This window comes from Megalops cyprinoides, chromosome 6 (genome assembly GCF_013368585.1).
Source record: "Megalops cyprinoides isolate fMegCyp1 chromosome 6, fMegCyp1.pri, whole genome shotgun sequence".
NCBI classification, from domain to species: domain Eukaryota; kingdom Metazoa; phylum Chordata; class Actinopteri; order Elopiformes; family Megalopidae; genus Megalops; species Megalops cyprinoides.
In genome coordinates, this window is record NC_050588.1 from 2,604,237 (window position 1) to 2,627,237 (window position 23,001).

General features: G+C 40.1%; 2 protein-coding genes across 3 annotated transcripts in view; both read right to left on the reverse strand.

Annotated features, from left to right (window-relative positions):
* LOC118778885 (formin-like protein 3) overlaps positions 1-11,415 on the reverse strand; it is a 46,586-nt gene extending 35,171 nt beyond the window's left edge. Inside the window, exon 1 of the mRNA XM_036530672.1 lies at positions 11,086-11,415. Coding sequence (XP_036386565.1) covers positions 11,086-11,199 — 114 coding nt within the window. The 5' untranslated portion in view covers positions 11,200-11,415. The remainder of the gene's footprint in view (positions 1-11,085) is intronic.
* A 568-nt stretch (positions 11,416-11,983) lies between these two features.
* LOC118779450 (E3 ubiquitin-protein ligase DTX3L-like) lies at positions 11,984-21,042 on the reverse strand. 2 transcript variants are annotated; one of them, XM_036531573.1, is made up of 8 exons: positions 20,973-21,042; positions 20,044-20,169; positions 19,603-19,725; positions 15,338-15,527; positions 14,670-14,791; positions 13,107-14,468; positions 12,557-12,774; positions 11,984-12,374 (listed from the first exon to the last, which is right to left on the reverse strand). In XM_036531573.1, exons 2-8 carry the CDS (start codon positions 20,101-20,103, stop codon positions 12,305-12,307), a joined length of 2,145 nt encoding a protein of 714 aa, XP_036387466.1. In that variant the 5' UTR covers positions 20,104-20,169; positions 20,973-21,042; the 3' UTR covers positions 11,984-12,304. The 2 variants fall into 2 exon arrangements, with proteins under 2 accessions (XP_036387466.1, XP_036387465.1); XM_036531572.1 differs by having other exon boundaries at positions 13,107-14,471.
* Positions 21,043-23,001: the final 1,959 nt, after the last annotated feature.

Below are 23,001 nucleotides of genomic sequence, written 5' to 3' on the forward strand. Positions count from 1 at the left end.
ATGCAACATATACAGTGGGGAGAACAAGTATTTGATACACTGCCGATTTTGCAGGTTTTCCCACTTACAAAGCATGTAGAGGTCTGTAATTTTTATCATCGGTACTCTTCAACTGTGAGTGACGTAATCTAAAACAAAAATCCAGAAAATCACAGTGTATGATTTTTAAATAATTAATTTGCATTTCATTGCATGACATAAGTATTTGATCACCTACCAACCAGTAAGAATTCCGGCTCTCACAGACCTGTTAGTTCTTCTTTGAGAAGCCCTTCTGTTCTCCACTCATTACCTGTATTAACTGCACCTGTTTGAACTTGTTACATGTATAAAAGACACCTGTCCACACACTCAATCAAACAAACTCCAACCTCTCCACAATGGCCAAGACCAGAGAGCTGTGTAAGGACATCAGGGATAAAATTGTAGACCTGCACAAGGCTGGATGGGCTACAGGACAATAGGCAAGCAGCTTGGTGAGAAGGCAACAACTGTTGGTGCGATTATTAGAAAATGGAAGAAGTTCAAGATGACGGTCAATCTCCCTCGGTCTGGGGCTCCATGCAAGATCTCACCTCGTGGGGCATCAATGATCATGAGGAAGGTGAGGGATCAGCCCAGTACTACATGGCAGGACCTGGTCAATGACCTGAAGAGAGCTGGGACCACAGTCTTAAAGAAAACCATTAGTAACACACTACGCCGTCATGGATTAAAATCCTGCAGCACACGCAAGGTCCCCCTGCTCAAGCCAGCGCATGTCCAGGCCCGTCTGAAGTTTGCCAATGACCATCTGGATGATCCAGAGGAGGAATGGGAGAAGGTCATGTGGTCTGATGAGAGCTTTTTGGTCTAAACTCCACTCGCCGCGTTTGGAGGAAGAAGAAGGATGAGTACAACCCCAAGAACACCATCCCAACCATGAAGCATGGAGGTCGAAACATCATTCTTTGGGGATGCTTTTCTGCAAAGGGGACAGGACGACTGCACCATATTGAGGGGAGGATGGATGGGGCCATGTATCGCGAGATCTTGGCCAACAACCTCCTTCTCTCAGTAAGAGCATTGAAGATGGGTCGTGGCTGGGTCTTCCAGCATGACAACGACCCAAAACACACAGCCAGGGCAACTAAGGAATGGCTCCGTAAGAAGCATCTCAAGGTCCTGGAGTGGCCTAGCCAGTCTCCAGACCTGAACCCAATAGAAAATCTTTGGAGGGAGCTGAAAGTCCGTATTGCCCAGTGACAGCCCCGAAACCTGAAGGATCTGGAGAAGATCTGTACGGAGGAGTGGGCCAAAATCCCTGCTGCAGTGTGTGCAAACCTGGTCAAGAACTACAGGAAACGTCTGATCTCTGTAATTGCAAACAAAGGTTTCTGTACCAAATATTAAGTTCTGTTTTCCTGATGTATCAAATACTTATGTCATGCAATAAAATGCAAATTAATTACTTAAAAATCATACAATGTGATTTTCTGGATTTTTGTTTTAGATTCCGTCACTCACAGTTGAAGAGTACCTATGATAAAAATTACAGACTTCTACATGCTTTGCAAGTGGGAAAACCTGCAAAATCGGCAGTGTATCAAATACTTGTTCTCCCCACTGTAGGTCTGTGCATGTCAGCATCACCGTTAGCATGGCAACTTCAACCGTCTGGACCCCCACTCCCACAGCCTAGCCAATAAGTAAAGCTCCCTGAGTTGAAACTGCATGTAACCCCACACCTATTAAGCTGACAGAATCAGACAAAAAGACAATCTGGCACTAATGAAATGGTCAACATACACATGCACATGCTAGCACATATAATCATTTAACTAGGTTTACCTGCTACACGCTCAGTGGCTTTGTAAATATCACAATAATAAAAAGCTATACTAACTATACTAACTATACTAAAATCTCTGAATATCACTTAAGTGATTGTTTGAGTTGCACATACCAAAATAAATGCCTAAAAATCCAACAGTTAATTTTATTTTAAACTTACATCTATTATTTAAGTTTATTTCACGAAAAGAAATTAGCATTTGCCTAAATTATATTTTTAAGATGTCCTTTTTTTGGTATTTTTTTGGTAAATTTCAATCAAAATATTTGAGAAAGAAGTAATTATAATGATCACTTTCAAGAACTACAATTATTACTCATTCCAAATCAATATTCTTCATTTTCTTCAACAACTTAAGAAATTGAGTAAGTTACGCTAAACGTCATGACGTGGTCGCCATGTGTATGAGGCGCCAAGTGTAACAGACCTTTTTTCGTAAACAGAATGCCTTCTGTGCTACGAAACGCATTAATTCATTACGAAACCATGTAACACTGTAATGCGTTTTGTCCACGAAAAACACAAACGCGTTAGCATTGTGTCCACGAAATATTGACATCTACGAAAGTTCAAGCAGCCTTTGCTTTCGTAGACGGAATGCCTTCCGTAACTGCGGAGTCACGGAATATATTGTGCTAAATCCCTTTCGGGCACCTTCAGTAATATAGCAAAACGGTTAAAGTGGTCAAACATGACCATTCGATGGCACGGAATGATGATAGTGTAGCGCATTCTGCATTTTGTGCCACAACAGCATAAATGCTGGCCTAGGACATCTGTTACGTGGACAGAATTACTTTTGTCTACAAAATCAGGGTTTTTTATCCACATAGTGCGAAGCGCATTTTTGTCCATAAAATGAAAAGCACAACGGTCAATTCAGTGCACGACAAGAATCATCCCTTTTGTTTTCTGTGCACGAAAGTACATGGGCGTAAATTATCATATTCATGGGACCTTGACCCCACCAATGTTCAACCTAAAGTTACGCACTTGCGAAATTATGTGTTCTCTTCAATATTTTGTGGACACAATGCTAACGCGTTTGTGTTTTTCGTGGACAAAACGCAAAAACATCGAAAAAACATCTCTTACATTCGGCGCCCCATACATGCGTTGGGGTAGTGGGCAGAACCTCCCACCATGCCTTGCGGCGATTGTTGTGTGTCTTTTTACCCACCGTGAGTGTGCTTGTGTTCCCTTTTCATGTTGCTTCTTAGTTTGTACGTTTTTGAGGTTTCGCTTTTATGAAAAGTTGGCTGATGGTTATAGCAATTAGTGGTGCTCAAAGCGATTCTGTTTAGTGATTTGGTTCCTTTCGTTCAGTTCAATGAAATGATTCGTTCTTTTCTATATCCGGTCGGGCGGCACACACAAATCTGTAAATAGTTTTATTGCATTTTAAAAGTTACTCTACATTGTTCCAAACATCATGTCCATTATTAGCCTGCTCTGCGGCAAAACAGCATGTGTGAAACCAAATGTCAATGAAATTAATAATAATTAAATCGTAATATTCATTTCGTGAAACTGCACCGTGCTATTCAAACAATCATGCAGCCGCAAAGTATACTTGGTCTTTAAGAAGGTAAAAGAACCCCACATTTTAACGCGTATAACAGCCTAAGTACATGTAATTTGCTAAAACTAAAAAAAGGCACTGAGGAAAAAGAGCCACGCTTATATATCCGAAGCAAATAAAACTAAAGTTCTACCAGTTTTGAACCCAGCCCAAATATTTTAATGTACTTATAGGCCTAGTCGGTGATGTCGTATTTTTGTTTGTTGTTAATGCAGACATAGTACGCTACAAATGTGATGCATAGGCTTATGCATCATATTTCTGTTTTGTTTTGTAGCCTACTATGTTGATTTGTCAGTATTTATTAAATAAGGACTTTATTCACGTTAAAAGGAAATGTGATGTCAACATTAAATAGGCTACATCGTAGCCTACATAAAATTGCAGTTGTGATAAACAAGAACTGTGATACATTATGCGCACCTAAAAAATGCTACTGCTAAAATATAAATATAAAATAATATATAATATTGTTTTTAATTCCTATAACAATGTCACAGAAGCGCTCTGGTTCCTTTTGCATTGTCACAGTCAATGGCGGATGTAGCCCAAGCCTGCTATTCTGACACCAGCGATTCTGGAAACACGTAGTCACCAGGTCTTCATAGTCAGTGAATCTTTGGAATCCGAACGAACTGGTGAACGGAGGAACTTGTCAACATATAGTCACCAGTTACTTTGAGTCCGAAGGAACTACTGAACTGAGGAACTTGTCAACAGTTCATCAGGTCAGTAGGTGGAGTTTAGGGTGTACTCGTACTAGGCAATCCGTACCTTGCCCGAGCACGTTTGACCAGTGCGATCACTCCGTACCGTGCCCGGGCCCGCTTGAAGAGGTGGGCTCGGGCACAGTACGCATCAGTGTGATCGCTAACCGTGCCCGGGCACGGAATATGAACATGACGTTAATGATGCGACTGTCCCATTTAACAGATATATCCGTTATCTCAACAGTTAGCTGGATATCTGTTAGTTACACACCCAGTCATGATAAATCCTTTAAACCATCATCTGATTAGCTAGCTGACTTCCTAAACAAGCTGGCTACCTGCAAAATGATCTTTGATTGGTTAGTTCTGTAGATCTATACCTAAAAATAACTCTGGATCCCACATTAGCTTGATTACAAGCAAGCAAAATAAATAACCTTTACGGGGCGGCCAACCAGAAGCAGCCAACCTGTAACTAGTCTTCAACAATCGTTCAGATAGGTAGCCTGTTAGCTAACTAGCTATGTTTGTCAAATCTATCGCTAGATAGCTAACGTTTGCTCCCCAGCCAGTTAGCATTGATTATGCAACGCAGCGATTTTCAGTTAATCGTGCTGCACGTATAAGAGATTTTTACAGAGGCAGCTGATGTTGAGGGAGGAATTTGGACCTTTACTCACAGACTACATGTAACCCTTTTACCACCAGCTTGTGTATTAAAACCCACCTTATGCTGTAAGATGAAGCCTTAACCCTTCTTCAATATCTTATGGTAAAAGAGACATTTCAAATTAGTGAATAACTGCCTAAGGTAATGTATGATTCTCACTCTCATTAACAACTGTGTGGAGACGGTGGGTAATACACTTGGCCCTATAAGCACTCATATAATACAGAATCAACAATGTCATGAAACACAGCCCAATAATATCAACACAGGATCTCAGGCTTTAAAATGTATATTAAAATGAACCATAGAAACACATTCAAGCCTTTTATAGAAGAAGAAAAAATACAAACAGAAACCCGAGTAGTGATAGTTTGTCTTTTAGTCCCAAACTGTCTAGTTTTGAGTGCACTCTTATTTTGTTTCGTTGGCGCGCTTTAGTTGGAGCTCATGAGGGAAACCTTGGATAAAAATACCTCCGTGTATTGGTGAAATCAGCAGGACCAGACCGCAGAGAGTGAATGAATGAATCGCTCCCTCGTCACGGCAGCAACCGTCTTCGCCCGCAGCAACTCGCAGCGACAGCCCTCTGTCCCCCTCGGCACCTGCTAGCAGCGTCGGGCCTCCGTCTCCCTTGGCAGCAGCTATCTGCGTCGACCCGGCGAAGCTCCTCCCGTCCGTGCAGGTGATGTCTTCTCACAGTGATGACCGCACCGTCAGCCCAGCTCCGGCCAGCCACCTAGCCGAACTCGCCTCGCGTCCACCAACACAAACGCCTGGACTGCCGTGGGGAGCCTGCCTCACACACTCTCCACACGTGGTCCAACAACTGTTCCCCAGTTCCCTGCTATCTGCTCCGCGCCATTAACTTTCCGCCCCCGCTTCTTTCCGGAAACTGTCAATCTGCAAGGTCATGAACTCTCGTATGAAATAAAAAAAAAAACTTTTTCTTTTTTTTTCCTCAAAAGCATTCAGAACCCATGACATTGTATTTTTTTAAAGTCACACATTTTAAACAAAAATTATTTATCCATCTTAATATCCTGTTTATCTCAACACTATTTGTAAATTTTAACTTCGCCGTAACAACTGGCATTCTATCTTTAAATTATTCCCAGGAGAGGAGAAAACAAAATAAATACAACTGATATTTATCAGAGTATTACATACAATTCATGTTCATATAAGGTGAGAACCAGATCCGGTATTAACCCAAATATTCTCAAATGAATTGAAAAGTGTAGGCTACTATCCAAGTAGTAATAGATGTGTGTTGTAGTAATGATGACAGTAGCGCACACACAAATAGTAGCCCTAACTGGTTAACATTAGCTAATGTTATTGTGATTAGGCTACTGTAATCTGACGCAAAATATTGGTCTGTCCCTTAGCATAATGACTGAAACGTCAGCTGCCTCCGTAAAATCTTCTTATACGTGCAGCACGATTTAACTGAAAATCGCTGCGTTGCATAATCGATAAATCTATTAGGCACGTGAAAGGGCGGTGTGTCTACTCATTCTTTTAGTGGTTTTGACTTAAAGTTACTATTGCATTGACTTTGAATTTTAATTGTGTCTATTCAATTTTATATGTAATGGTACTTGTTACAACCCCCTGCTTCCCCTGTAGTTCCTGTGATGGCCACGCAGAGGTTGCAGGCCGTGGTGGGAACTGTTGATTGCTTATTAGTCACACCTGGCGTCGGTGTGAGTTATATGACTATGAGCGGGCGTCTCTCTGGGGCTCGTCGCATTGCGCATGCCCTTTCCTCACACGCACCTGTCTACTCCACCTACAGACACGCACCCATTAATTCCCCTAGACATATTCTTTTCTTTCTTTCTCTTTTAGTAACTTTAATAAATTTATTCTTTGTTTGTTATTAAATGTAGTTATTCAGATCTACTTATTCAGATCTACTTAATTTTTTTTTACTATTTACATTTACTCAATTCATAAGGTATATTTAAATCATTTCATAGCTTTAATATTTACTCAAAATTTTTAAGTGTAAAAATGTTTCACCAAAAAAAATGAGTACATCATAGTTTGAGTTTTTAGAGTGTGAAATATGACTGAATAATTATTTTGGTTCCATTGCCTGCAGTGGGGAAACTGCAGTCTGCTGAACTGCAGCTAAACTAACGGCCCATAAAAGGCCAGTGGGTCTTCCCTGAATGCATGCCTAATGCAGGGGGGCGTCCTACTTGGTACCCCTTCCCAAAATTGCAGTTTCCCCCATCGATAAAGTACAAAGAAACCCAGCAGCAGCAGGAAACAGACGCAAAGGTCTCCTAAGGTGGCCTTGAGAGAGTGGGAGGGGGGCAAGGGGAAGAGAAGGCGCAGATGCCTTTAGCACAAGCTCTCTTTCAGACCTCGACCCTGTGTTAAATCTGCATGCTGTAGGCTTATTGGGCCCTGGGGTCTGTCTATGGGAGAGCCTGCTGAAGCCATTACCCCCCAGGATATGGTCACGGAGGCCAAGGCTGCAGCCATGACATCAAATGAAGTGCCTGGATTCTAATGGTGCGTCTGAGAGAGGTGTCTGTGGGGAAGGGAGGAGCTCCATTACACTCACAGGTATGTATACACACAAAAACATGCACCCACACACACATACATGCACATGCACACAAATGCATGTGCACATGCACACACACACACACGCACAAAAATGCATGCACACACACACACACACACACACACACATATACAAGCATGCACACACACACATATAACCACGCGTACGCACACATATTGCGCTAATCACCAAAATTTTATACACATTTAACACAGCCTGAAAAAGTGGCACTGTCCGATACCCTTGTCTGAGGCAGGAGTAACTTCACCTGGCTCTGATGTAGTGGCGACTGTGGATCATGCTTAACTAAGGTGTGAAAAGGTTAGTTCGGCCTGTTTTAACACTGTGTACAAAGCCTAAATATCCTGTGGAGAGAAGTACATACAGTACTGAGATAAAAGCATGACAGGAGGAGGTAGGTCGCTATGTTAAACATAAGAAAGATGAAGAACACTGTAAGGCATCACTGAGGGGATATGTTGTTTTCTACTAATAGTTTGAAGCACCCTTTCAAGCCAGCAAATATCTACATACTGATGATTATCTGCTTGATTTCAATGCTGTAATTCAACTAATTGTTAATGGTAATATATTTGACCACCTAGGCATGAATAGTGATACACTTCAGTTCATGATCACTCAAAACCAGTTTTTCAGTAATATAAAAACTATTGTATGGTTCTACTGCATGACATCTCAACAAATTATCCACTGAAAAACTATACCAACTCAGAAAGCTTGCTTGATGTCAGTGAGTTACTGAAAACACAAGTAAATACAAACCCAACTTGTTTTCCATAGTTGGGATGGTATGGAAAATGCTAATAAAAAAAGAAAGCAGTGATTTCTAAATTTACTTTGATTTGTATTTCATTGCAGACAGTATGAACACAAGATATTTCATGTTTTGTCTGGTCAACTTCATTTCATTTGTAAATACACAGCCATTCCTGCCATTCCTGTCTTTTGATACAAAGGCAGTATCCAGGAATGGCCTATTCCTTTAGGAGCAAAGATGGGCCAAGGATCGCCAGTTTGCCAACAAATGTGTGAGAAAATTATTGAAATGTTTAAAAAAAAAATGTTCCTCAAAGAAAGATAGGAAGGGATTTGGATATTTCACCCTCTGTGGTGCATAACATAATTAAAAGGTTCAAGAAATCTGGAGGAATTTCAGTGCGTGAAGGGCAAGGACGCAAGCCTAAGAAGAATAACTGTGATGTCCAATCCCTCAGACGGCACTGCATCAAGATCCGTCTTTCATCTATAAGCAATATAACCACATGGACTCAGGATTACTTTGGCAAACCTTTGTCAAGCACTACAATATGTAGTTACACCCACAAATGCCAGTTACTGTTATACTTTACTGTGCAAAAAGGAAGCCTTATGTAAACCGTGTCCAGAAGAGCTTTTTCTGATTTGGGGTTGTATATTAATTGTGTGGATACTACAACCAGCTGACAATCACACATAAAGCATGCCATGTGTCTTCAATTTTACCCATTTAGAAGATGATATGATCACAGCTTTAAACTAAAGACCCCTATATGATAGAATACACAGGCAAAAGTAATATGAAAATATACACAGACAAGTGTGACATCATGTATCCTTCCAACTTCACTAGCCATATAGTTTAGTAAGAGATGTCCTTCTGGGCTTTCCCAGGTCTGACACAATGTATCATCACTACTTTTCACATAACCAGGTAATTGACTATACCAACCTTTTTTTAAGTGAATCAAAAGTAGCACTCTTTTGGCAAGTTTGGAGCGTATTCTTTCATTTTGCTTCAGTTGTCTAGCTTTCCATTCAGTTCCCAAACAATGAGATTATAATCACACATCAACGAGGCACTTACTCACTCAAAACAAGTTTCCCTACATGATTTTTGGGGCTTTTCAGAGATCAGAAATCTCTACAAAAAGAAAAACTAAAACAATTAATATTTATAAGTCTAAGAAGAGAACAAGATGATTAGCCATAAATAGTAAAGCAGTTCAAACTTTGTTCAGGTGACCAGCCACAGTGAGGTGAGCATGGGGTTAATGTATTGGAAAGCAAATATTAAATCCAGGAATGATGATTTGGTGCAAAGGAGTTCCAAGCTGAGCAATAAGCTCCTCACTTGATTATCATTAAATGCAGAATTCTATCATGTATCCTCACACATATCAGAACACAGTACCTAAAAACCTACCAGAAAACATCTAAAGTAAACATCAATATGGGAACCGTTCTGTCACATCACGATTTTCATGAATGGCACAATAAATGCTATAGCATCTTTCAAGGGATTGCCATCTGTTTGTCCCATGTAGTATATTTCTTATCATAATGTGAACAAGAAATATAGAGCTATTATAATGATAATCATTACCTCCTGGAAATCTCTGAAGTGGATGTCTTGCTCCGCCATGCAGTGGCATGCCTTGCCAAGCAGTGGTTTGCCTGTTTGGAATGTTATTTCCAACTGGCTGTAAGATATTCTTTTTGTCATGTTCCCCTGTGGAAACATCTCTATTTTGGTTCAAGAGAAAGATTCAGTTCTTTTTCCATGATTGCTCCATTTTTCCCACAGGCGACATGAGCTCAGAGGTCTAATTGAGATATTTTCTGGAGGATTGTTAACAGCTTAAACCTCTTTATTCTCACCCCATATGGGTACTTTATAGATACAGCCTTATTTCATGATAGGCTTATAAGCACATCCACATATTCATGGTATTAGGACAACTTTTGATACATCAGCTTTGACACTAAGACCTTGCATAGCTGGTCAATATTATTGACCCCCCTGTATTTTAAGTACATCAATGTAAAATATCTTGATAAATAACTGGAAATGCACCAACATTGGACATCCTGTTTAAGTATTCTGATGACACAAAATCACTCAACTTACATGTAGTGATTTCACAAAATAAACATAAAATGTGACCTGGACAGCACTAAAGGCACCCTTTCCTAATATTTGGTTGCACAACCCTCAGCAGCAATGACAGACTCCAAACATTTCTCGTAGCCATCTAAAAGCTTCTTGCACCTGTCTGCTGGTAGTTTCTCCCACTCTTCAATTGCAGTTTGTTCAAGCTCTAGACTGTTTGCAGGATTCCTTTTCCCAATAGCAGATTTCAGCTGTTTCCAAAGATTTTCAATCGAATTGAGATTGCATTTCGTAGTGTGACCTAAATCCGCCACTGCTGACATGGTTATATATACCTGTACGTCGTACACAGCAATTGATAAAACTAAATTGACTAAGTTACAACAGACAGAGCAGCTTGTGAAACTAATACAACTGATAGGTATGCGACATTAATTTATCCCCGATAAATAGGCTGCCGATGTGTAGGTAGGTTTCAGACGATGAAAAGACATTTCATGGTATAACAAATTCAGAAAGCTACACAATAAAAATTGAAGTGCTAAACTTCTAGCTAGACAGTATCAGGAGCATACGGACAAGTTACAGCAACGGGAGCGAAAATAGTCGTTAAATTCTTACTGTAATCCTATTTCACGAACGTATACAGTCGAGACATTCGAGAAAAATGCAGCCCTTCTGACGCGAGTCTTCATTCCCACGTGAATTAAGGCAGACAAAAGCGAGACAGCATAAATAAATTACAATAAAGGACGCATATCTAAACTCTTGTCTCGTTTAATTAACATCCGCAAAAGCAATTCAGACCATCTCCTTACCAAAACCAGGGCAAATCTCTCCTCCAGTTCGTTAGGGTCTGGCATTGGTACTTTTAAGGGCGTAATATGGAGCTTCATCTCTGGTTGCTCGTCCACACTCTCAATATTCCCCATTATGTGAAAAATCCCTTTACAAATGTGCAAAAAAGACAATTTCCCCTCCTTTTGCAGTTCGCACAACAATTTGGAATTCCCTCCAGAATGCAATTAATATTCAGTTATTCATTAACAATTTGTCACAGCATAAACTTTTTATATCTGAAACTACACTGGGTTTATATTCGGTCTTTACTGTAAAGTGTTTCCTTTGGCTCCCCGGGCTGCTCCATCTCTTGCAGCAAACCCTTGGTTTGGTGAAATCATATTATCCGACCACGCACTCAGTGGCTACTCCGTTGCGTCTCTTATGTTTCTGCCTATTCCAGCTTTCCATTCATTGCTGTTGCAGGGACATTCGATGAAACTTCGACAGACGAACCTTGCGCCCCCCCCCCCCCCCCCCCCCCCCCCCCCGAAAAAAACTTGTACGCACACTGGCCCAAGACTTTAATCGGCGCAAAAATTGGTTGATCAATATATTTACGCCATCTGCTGGAGAGCACGCGAATTAAAACAGAGTACAGTATGCAATAATTGACAACAAGTATTCCTTGTGCCGTTCATTTATTGTATTTCAATATCTCAATAACTTTCTAATGATTAACACCTATACAGCATTTTCAAAATCAGTTTCAAACAGGTGAATAGACAGACTATAGAAATACTATGGTATCTATAATAAAATAAACTGATAGTAATAGGAATTTTATGTAAATCACTGCTCTACTTTTTCATGTTTGCATTAACAAAAAAATCTGTAAATTATTTCAGCAAACCTGATTACGTTCATTTTTGCGCATCAAGTGAAAGATTAAATTCTCATGTAAAGTGGAACTAATACAATTTTTCTATCCATTTTATCAGACAGTGCAACACCCTCAGATTTTTCTGTAGATGACATTTTTGTTATGACCCAGGTCTGAAACTGCAACTTATTGCTGCCACAAACAACTGAGTTCCTACCATTGGCCAGTTCTTCTCTCAAGATTTCAGTGCTTTGATTCTCATTTTTTAAAATGTTCTTCTGGTTTACTATGTACAGAGTAGCTCTAAAAGAATTACATTTTCATTATCCAGATGGATTGGCTGTGGCACTGAACTGAGCCATCCCAGTGCTGCTTCACTCAATGCCCTTGGCTTTCAACTCCTCCTTCACTCTCTTCAAGTAGCCAGGATCTGGGTAGCCAAAGCTGCAGGCAGAAGGACAAATCTGTCAGTGAAAACACTTGTGTATTAACACCAGACACAGGGATACAAGCTGTATCAAACCTTCTCCGTTAGAGACACATAGCACAGAATATCCTTTCACTGCTATTTACTCATACAGAACAAACCCCACCATCCCCGTTCCAACTCCCACATCTCAAAGCACCTCTCAGGTCCTCCATATCTACTGGTCTTGTGGTGAATGTCATTCCAGGTGACTGTGTCTTCAGCCCCGGTGGTCCTAGACGTCCCCACAGTGAAAACCAGCCTCTGATCGAAGGCTTTCTGCAGCAGCCTCAACACTTCCCTTCCCTCCTTGTTGTCTGGTAAATAAGCCCGTCTTTGGGCTCCACAAAACGGCTTCCCTGGATTAGGATGTTTGCTCTGGAATCAGAATTTCAACACTGGATGAGGCTTCTGAAATGAACCTTTAATTACACTGCACTGGTTTTCAGGTCTGTGATTATGCCACTATCATCTGTGATGGCTTTGTGGGTTACTTCAAAGGGGAAACTTAATGAGCGCTAACCACTTCCAAGCAAGAGATATGACCTTGTCTGCTTGGTGATACATACTTCAAGACAGACGCTGGCCCAAGGTAAGGTCAACTGAGGGGTGAGGACACATTATGAAGAAAACACATACTGAACCACTGTGTCAGAATAAAACCACACCTTGAAGTCATGTCTTTACCATAACAATCCAAGTGCTCTTACCGTTTGTGTCCCATGAGGAATGAGGTAGTCAATCTCAATGGTGCCACAGTGGGGAAATCCTGGGAGGCTAGACGTACAGTACTGGGCATTCATTTCTCCATCAGGCTGGTTTCCCTCCACTTTTCCAAACACTTGCTTACATACAGGACAGCTGGGGCCCATGCTCTGAACTGACTGCTCTATGCACTCAGAGCAGAACTCATGTGTGCAACCTAATTTCCTCTTGTTCTTGAAGGTATCCATGCAGATGGGACAGGTGTCCTCTTCAGCAGCTGCTGCTGCTGCCTGGCCCCCGGGGGCAATCTCTGCCCTAGAAGGTATGTGCTCAGGACATTCCAACTGCCGCCTGGCTTCTTCACTGAAGACAGGTTCCTTCAGGAGGGCCTCCATCTCTGTTACTGCAGGCCACAAATGCTCTGGCAAGCCTATCAGCCTCCAGGGACCGTTGTTCTCCCCTGCTGCCACATATGGGTGTCGAGGCTTAATTTTTTGGAAGGCAGCCTTGAGCCTGTCTATCTGAGTGGGGTTCTGGAGTGGACAGCTCAGCATGCATGTGGCTGCCTTCTGGTAGAGCTGCTCCAGGGCTTTAAGGGCGTGGCACTCCAGGGAGAACCCCTGGTCACTGGTGGAACGAGCTGTCACCTTCGCCATCCCTGAAATCAATTCTGCATTGAAATCCACCCCAAATTTCTGTCTGATGGCCCTGATCTGTTTTCCATATACAGCAGAGATAAAATCCCAGTAGGTCTCATGCATGCAGACCCCATTGCTCACCACAGGATCCCGAAGGTCCATTTCTAAGGTTCCGCTTAATGCCCCTTCTGATTTCCCTCCTAAATTGGAGTCCACACTTAGCTCCATTCTGGCTCTTCTGCTGAACAAGTCCACGCTCTCTTTTGGACCAGAAAGCTCACAGCCCTCTGATGACACCTTCAGCACCAGCATGGACTCCTTCCTCTGGATCTCCTTCAGCATCTCAACCATTGCCTCTTGGTTGAGGTTGGCAGCTGGGATGGTAGCTCTATCATTGTCATAAGTAACCTTCTGGAGAAGGTCAGTGAACTCCTGAAAGGCTCTTTCCACTGAACTGTTGCCCACTTTCTGATCTGCTGCTTTGATTGACACTGACACCTCGGCAGTGATACATACTCCGTTATCCTTCTGGATGCGCTCCATCTCCTTCCTATACATGTTGTGCAGGTGCAAGTAATGGAACAGAGGGGCTGGGCATGTCATCACTGGCAGATCAGGGCCTCCTTGACTGGATCCAGCGCTGCTATTAATTGTATTCAGTGCTAGGCCATTTCTCTCAACTGGAGACCCCTCACCCAACCCATGGATCTCTTTGGGGATGTCCTTCCTCTCCTCAAAGGGCAAAGAACATTTTTAACATGCAATGTTTAAACATAAAATAAATATCATGAAGACACAACAGCAGTGATACCTTAGGAACTGATCCGTTTCATATTTTTGGCAGGGATTAAGTGCTGTTTACCGACACTCCGGAATAACCACCCAGTTGTCCTTGTCAGGTGTAACAGTGAAGCGAGGGCACTCACTCACCTGCACATCATGGGAGGCAGAGCTCTGAGTCTGGTCTTTTGAAAAGAAGTGTGCCTTGAAGTTACTACTCTTGTCTTTGAGTTTCAAGTCTGCCGACTTGGTCATCAACAGCCACTGCACAGCTAAAGGGGTTTGATGGAAATTAACTGCACATTAGAACAAATTTTAGGAGAAAAGAAGAGGACGAGCATATGGAGAAAAGCAAAACTGGCAAGAGAAAACAACTTGCTTTGGTTGGTGTGTCACAACATGGGTTTAAATGAAAAATTCCTGTAATATACTGAAAGGCATTAAAACACAACAAAGACTATGTCTGTAATTATAAGTAAACAAAATACAAACAACAACAGTGATTCTACCCTCTGAATCACAATGGCCTCTCAACTTGTGGCAGCCATAGAATATGTTGTACCAACAGTCACAGGTGCAAAAACACATGAAAATCACCGAAACCAAAAGAAAACCATTCAACCATACACAGTGAAATATACATGATATACACAATATTCATTTTTTACATGGGTGAATTCACTTGAAATGGAGTGAAATATATGATTTTGATTGATTGACAAGTCATGAATAAATACATGTACTGGAGTCAAAAACGTTGCATTTTTAAGCCAGGATTTAACATATGAGCACATGGCACTACCGAGAACATTTCTCACCTTCTGGGGTACTTATCATCACTTTTACAAAACCTCTTTCGTTGAATTCCTTCTCAACTTTGCACTCAGCACCTTTACCCTTTTCATTAAGCAGAGACTGAAAAGCTTTCTCGAACGTTCTCTCTGGTTTGCTTGGCAGATCTTTGTCAGGCCAGTCCACTCTAACATAGATACAGGTTGAATCCTTGTCCTAAAAGAGATACTCAGGTCACTTCAGTGTCTCACTTTTTACATCACACAACCTGTAATAAAAGTACAGAAGGGTGTAGTCCTGGGCAGAATTAGAGAGAGACTTAAGCTGTACAATGTACTTTAAGACATTTGAGTTTGACAGACAGCAGTAATTAACAACAGAGTATTATAAAACTCTATCCTATAATGTCCGGTTCTTATCTTCTTTATCTAATGAAAATGAGGACATAAACCTCATCAATTAAAACAATTTAAAACAGTTTTAAACAATTGCATTCTGTTTTGGTAAGGTTTAAAATCTTGCTTCTAAATTGTTGATAAATTGTTGAAGACTATCCATTTTTAAAGTGCTCTGTAGCTTATTCCATGTGTATGGAGCATAAAAATCTAAATGCGGTCTTTCCAAGTTCAGAATTCACTTTAGGTACATGGAGTGTGAGCCAAATATGTGCCTGAGTTTGGTAAGTCCCTACTGATCTGTCCAGAAGAGATGTAATATAAGACGGTAATTTGCCAGTAAGGGCTTTGCAAATAAATAAATACCAGTGCTTATCTCGTCTCTCTGAAAGAGAGGACCAACCAACCTCCTCATACAGAATGCAATGATGTGTGCCATAAACATCACCAGTAATAAAGCGGGCAGAATGATAAACTGAGGGCAGCGGGCAGAATGATAAACTGAATTCAGAGGTTTGAGGATAGAAAAAGCTGCAAGCCCATAAATCACATCCCCATAATCTAAAACTGACATGAAAACTGCTTCAATAATCCTTTTTCTACAAAACAGAGGGAAGTCGGCTCTATTTCTATACAGGGACCCAATCTTCTGTCGTAGTTTAGTCACAAGATGATAGATGACAAGTCTAGATGATATTTAAATGTAAGCTTTTCATCTAGCCAGATGCCAAGATATTTATATTCTGTGACTCTTTCAATTCTGGAACAATCTACAGTGGAAATATGTAGGTTACCGTTGTCTATATTACTGGCTCCAAAAAACAACATAAACTTTGTTTTATGTGCATTCAAAACTAATTTTAGATCCATAGGCATATCTTGCAGAGCATTAAAGGAAATTTGCAGGTTCGTAACAGCTGCTTGAACAGAGTCTGCAAGACAATACACAATAGCATCATTTGCAAAGGTGGACATGACAGCCAGTTAAGGATGAGGTAATATCATTGATATAGATAGAAAATAACATTGGACCCAATACAGAGCCTTGTGGCACACCTTTCGTTATTGGCAAAAACTCAGATTGGACATTCCCCATTTTTACACATTGATGTCTCCCAGATAAATAATTCTGAATCCATCCACAAGTTTTAGCGTCAAAACCAAAACTATGTAATCAGTGTGTAATAATACTTTGTAACAATAGTGAGTGATCTACTGTATCGAATGCCTTCGACAGATCAACGAAAAGAGCAGCACAGTGTTCTCTCCTGTCTATGCCAGACACAGTATCGTTCACAACCAAAGTAGTAGCTGTGATGGTGCTACGCCATCATCATAATTCCTAGTGATTTCCATACACTCATCATAATTCCTAGTGATTTCCATACACTAGGAATTATACCAGAAAAAAACAGAAAGGTTAAAAATATATGTTATTTGCTCTGTGATTAATGGAGAGGACAGTCTAAGAAAGAAAGGATCTAATTTATCCTCTCCAGTTGATTTCCTGGGATCAATTGTTTGGAGGGCATCAGAAACTACACCAGCAGACAAGGGTTGTAGGGTAAACTGAGGAGCATGAAACTCAAAATACATATTATTATCATTAATATGAGTGGGCCCTTTATGCTCATTCTCGAAAAGGTGGCCAGCTGCAGCAAAATGTTTGTTGAAAACTGAGCAAATCTCCTTATTTTCAGATAGCAAACAGTCGTCTGATTTAATATGTGTAGGTAGGGAAGTAGTATTTTTGTTTGTAGCAATATTCACTGCCTTCCAAAATTTAGCTGGGTTTGTGTAAGAACTAGAGATTAAACTTAAATAATAATCAGATTTAGCTTTCCTCACACAGGATGTGCACTTATTTCTAAGTTGCTTATAATTAAGCCAGTGAGATGGGTCCCTAGTACGTCTAGCGAGACCCTAGGCTTTGTTCTTTGATTTAAAAACATGTGATAGTTCAGATGTAAACCACAGACTGGATCTATCTTTTACTCTATACTTCTTGAATGGTGCATGTTTATTGAAAGAATTTGTGAAATGGTCCAATGCCAGTTCTACATCCAATATTTTAGATGTTTCATGAATCTCACTATGATATACATCATTTAAAAAAGCTTGTTCATTAAAATTTCTAAAATTTCTTTTAACGACAGATTGAAAGTAGCCTGAGTCTTCTGGCTTTCTGATTACCTCTGGAAATGCACTATGTACAGCACTTTGTGACTTAATTGTAAAAATGTGCTATACCAAACAAAATTTGTTTGACTGATTAATAAATTGATAAATATCAAAATGTATAAATGGATAAAATTGTAAGATGCTCTGGATAGGAGTGTCTGCTAAATGACAATAATGTAATTTGGTTTAGTTAAAGTAACTATATTTGCCACAAAATTCTTGTGTGACAGCTAGTACAAACAAGGAATAGCACCATAATACAGGTGGGACAAAAATGATAATTACAAGCAAAATAAACAGAAACGTTCAACAAATGGTAGTACGCCAAAAATTGTGTTAATGTAAAACATTCATTTAAAAACCAATGCAGACACAAACTGAGTGAAAAAACTGGGCAGAAAAAACAGAATTAGATTTTTCTGATGATTTTCTTTAGATGAATTTACAGTCAATGATCTCCAAATACCTGTACTCTTCAACCTTCTGCAGTGTTGACTGAGAACATCTATCATGAGATCTTTGCCTTGTCAGAATTCAAGTGTAACTGACTGTCCATATACCAGTGTGTAAACTACTGTCTACAGCAGCCTGGAGGCACTCCACTCCTTGTTCTGGTAGAACCAAGGATAGTTATCATTTTAGAAGCATTCTCAGGGGATTAGAGGCCTTTGGTAGAAAATGTATTGCACTTATAAGAATCACATTAATCCCAGATAATCAGATTCTTAGCATTTCAAAAGAACAGATATAATGGACAATTATTTTATTTATTGTTTGGAATCTGAGTGAAACCATAAAATTAATACGAAATTGGCATGACCCTTTCCGACTGTCCTAAAACCTGTCATAAACGAAGCTCCTATAGAGGAGGACTCAGATTTTCACATTTGTATCTAATTTACAAGTTTAGATGACTTATTAAAATAGGAATATTTATAAGTTTTGTTCCTGCTCAAGCTAACTTCAGTACAGGACACAGTATCATATGTAACTTAATTTTGTGTTCAAAACAGTGTGTAGTTTTTTTGGAGTTTACCAAATTCATTTTTGTGGTTGTTGCCCTGTTGTGTTGTCCCTTCAGCAATTCCTTGCTAAACTTGCAAAGTCATTCCCGTTTGGTAGTTCAACCTCATTCTGCTCTCTGACATTCTGCAACTATATTCACTGATATTTCATGTACAAGTCATATGTTCCATTGGTTGTCCAATATTTTTAGGAGTTTCTCTCACTTGACCTTTCCTGGGACCAGGGAATTTTTTCCCTTAATTGTTTCTGAGGTTTCAGATTTTTTTTTATTACCTCAAGAAAACATACTCTTTCCAGCACTTGTGAAAATGCAACTGTCCAAATGTAACTAAATCATGACAGAATCTGTCTGTGATACAGTAGATAACAGATAACCAATAACAGATAATGCATCTACATTGAAGGATACTTTTAGGGGGTAAATGATGTCATCCTCAGTGCACATTAATATCTCACACTCAGTGAATTTCTTCCAGAATGTCCATTGATCTGGTTAGTGAACCTGCCTCCTGGCTGACCACCCAGGAATCCTGGCAAAGCATCCAACCAATCAGGCCCCAAAGCTCAGCTCCTTTACCTCTGCCCTCCTATCATTGGTCTCACTGCTACCCCACTGCAAGGGCCTGTTCACTCTCATTGTGAACTCCTCCTAGCTAGCAATAAGTACCCATCACCACACCAACACTCACTGCTTCTCGCTCTGCCCCATGGCCATTGGCTCCTGATGGTCCTGGAATCCCTTGCATGGAAGCTGTGGATGGCCCTGCTGTTGGTGCATCCACACTGCTGCTCCCCACATTCATAGGGGATGTCTGGGAGAAATCAGAGCTTTTAATCTAATCTAATTTTATCATGTTTGAAAGCTATGACCACTGTTAGGTTAGTCGTCTACTAAAAGTTAAAAAAAAAATGAAGAGCAGGAAGTGAACTACAGCAGTTATTCGTATAAGCTTCTTAATGTTCAGCAGAAATGAAAATGTTGAAATAGACTAGGTATTAACATCAGCTAAGATACAAAGTGTATTCTAGATGACGATTTCTTAAGGGAATAGACTAAGGACTTAGTTATCTGTGTGTAACTCTGCAGGCAACGCTGATGTAGCCTAATGACCATGGCGCACATTTCTTACTTCATCCACCTCCATCTTCTCCATCTGGTTATCATCTTCATTATTAACCGATCCGTCCATAACTGATGCGCTCTGCGTTTCCCTTCACCCGTAATGCTCTGATCTCACTGTCACTCAAGTTTTGACCTGCGTAAGAGGGGACCACGATATTATATTTCTAATATTCTAGTTATCGTAAAGCGTATTGACGTCGTAGCCTACATTCAGTCAGAATACACCCTTTGACGACGAACCAGTGTTGGCAATCCTAGTCCTGGATACACACGCATTTTGGAATAGTTATTCAGATAAATAAATGCATCATCGGAACGCGGCCGCGGTTGCCTACTCGTGTGGCTACGGAACTGATTTTTGAAGTGTTTATATAATTTACACAAACACGCAAACCAGCTAGTGTCGCGTAAATCCACTTCAAAATGAAAAGTGTTCCATTAGATGACAACATATGTAGGCTAGATTGCCTTAAAGATGGTTAAGTCATGTTATTGTCATTTCAAAGTTAACTAGTAAGTAGCTAACTAAATGCAATGTCATACGCGAAAGCTAAAAATTACTTTCGTTTTCATTTAAGAACTTTGACAAGCTAGCAATGTAAATAGCCATCTTAAAATCTCCTAGATGTGCCTGTAAATAAACAGCTTGAAATAAACTTTCTAGCACAATGCAGCCAATTTCTTTAAAAGATCATTTATATAGCCCAATATTTCATTAAATGTAAACATTTGTATCGCAGTACGTAGCCTATAACCTATCTTTCTAAGGAGCAAGCGAAGTTTCAACTTGGTTCGATTTTAGCCGTGTAAATGCAGAAATGCAGCGCATACCGTAGTATACTGAAGTCAAGCAGGACACAAAGCTGAATAAACTTAACAATTGAACTGTAGACCTACATTTATAAAAGTGAGGAAGGACACACTTCAGTAAATTACCTGTCCTGTAGACGTGTAAAATGTGGTCTGAAGACGAATGCTGGCTAACTAGCTCTTCGGGTTATTTACGAAGAAACGAAAGAGAAAGCAGCGACAGCAAGTTTCGATATACGCTGAGGCCCGGGATGGGCCGCCCCCCTTAGTTCTGGCCAGGGCATCCTTAGTGCCATTTGAAATGAAAGTTTGGGGTGGAGTGGGTATGGGGCGCCGTTTGTAAAAATGTATACCCTGATTTATCCTGCACAGTTTTTGCATTTAACATTGTCAAATGTAAAAAAAAAAAATGCAGTACAATTTACATTTAACATTTACATTTAACACTTATATTTACACAAGTTATTTCATATTTTTCATTAATGAAAAATATTACCCTTGAAAAAGACTTTGACAGATTTGCATCAATTTGTCTGTAAATGTATGAAAAAGTGAGTTTAAAACTGTACGGCATTTTTTTTTTACATTTGACAATGTTAAATGTGCAAAAACTGTGCAGGATAAATCAGTGTATACATTTTTACAAACGGCGCCCCATAAGTGTGTGTGTGTGTGTGTGTTGGGGGGGGCATTTAATTCTTTCCTCGTATTCGTTAATTGACTGGTGTGATAAATTGCCGTGTCATTGGGTGTAATTTTCAGCCACACTGCAAAGGGCACTGTTTCTGCTCAGCAGCTACTCTCTGGCGGTAGCAGGATCACACTCGCACGTACGTTTACTGTTGTTTATTCCAAAATCCAGTGACAAGCTGACGTGAATCGCTTGCCCCAATACCAAGCTTTGGTTTTACCAAACGTGTAAAGCACAACGACGAAATATATTAATTGTTTGCTGGCTGGCCTGCCAGTTTCAGTCATACTAGCTAATTGGTTGCTAAACCTACGTCTCCCTCTCTGCTTCGACTTCATCTTCTTCATTGTGCTTTACACGTTTGATTAAACCAAACATGGTTAAGTCAATTTTGTTTTGTTTTGTTTTTTTTTCTTTTGTTTTGACATTTTTTTTACTTCCTCTCTCTGTTATTAAGGCCTCTTAAGAAACTGTCGTGTCTATACACAAGGCATGTGAATTTTGTGATAATCGATGCTACGATGTATTTTTGTGTGGCAGTGGCGGCGGTCAGTGAATGTGAATGTTGTAAAGTCTATTATTTCTGGGATTATTAATTGTGATGCGCAGTACTAATAGTGAAAATGAATGAAATGAAGAAACGGTCTGCACACCTTGACTTGTAACGGAAATATACACGGACTGGGGTTGCCACCTTTTCAACAAGCCAAAACCGGACACCCCTATGCAATGACACACCTAAAGTCAAAATTCCACTACTCACTTTATCTACCCACACTTTTGGCTTGAATGGCTCCAGCATTTCTGTTTTACATGTTGGATTGTTGTAAACTGTGATTGTACTCACTTTTTAAAATATATCATTTGTTTGTTTTGTTAAAATATATTATTTGCTTTTATTCCTGTGTGGTTGCTAATTTCACTGTGATAATATAAAGTGTGACTTGACAGTTGGAGTCAACTCTGTGTGACAGTTAAAGCCATCAATGAACATAAAAACTTAAACATAGGTTTATTAACTGAAAGGGTGAAACTGAAAAAGAGAGAAAAAAGTACAAATCCCTCAGTGTGAAGTATAGAGATATAAATCCATCATCTTCATCAATGAATCCATGTAACAATAGCAGTATCTAACACAGTGAAATTCACTAAATACTAAATAGCATTCCACATTAATCTTGACACCTTTAGGCCCAGCAAAACATTCTATGTCTAATTCTACCTCCTACTTAGACCAAGCTTTTACAAGTGGAGCACTCTGGTAATTTAACAGGAGGCATGCAACCACATAGAGCTGGTTAATGTTTCCAAACATGTTTAGGGGATGATTATGTCAAAGAATTTGTGCTCCTTCAATCTACGAATTAGGCACTCAACATGCACTCTGAGATGTGCAATAGACTGGGTCTCTCTGACCTTGTGCGCTGGCATCTGAAGTCTCCCAGCTAGGAATGCAGGCCTGTA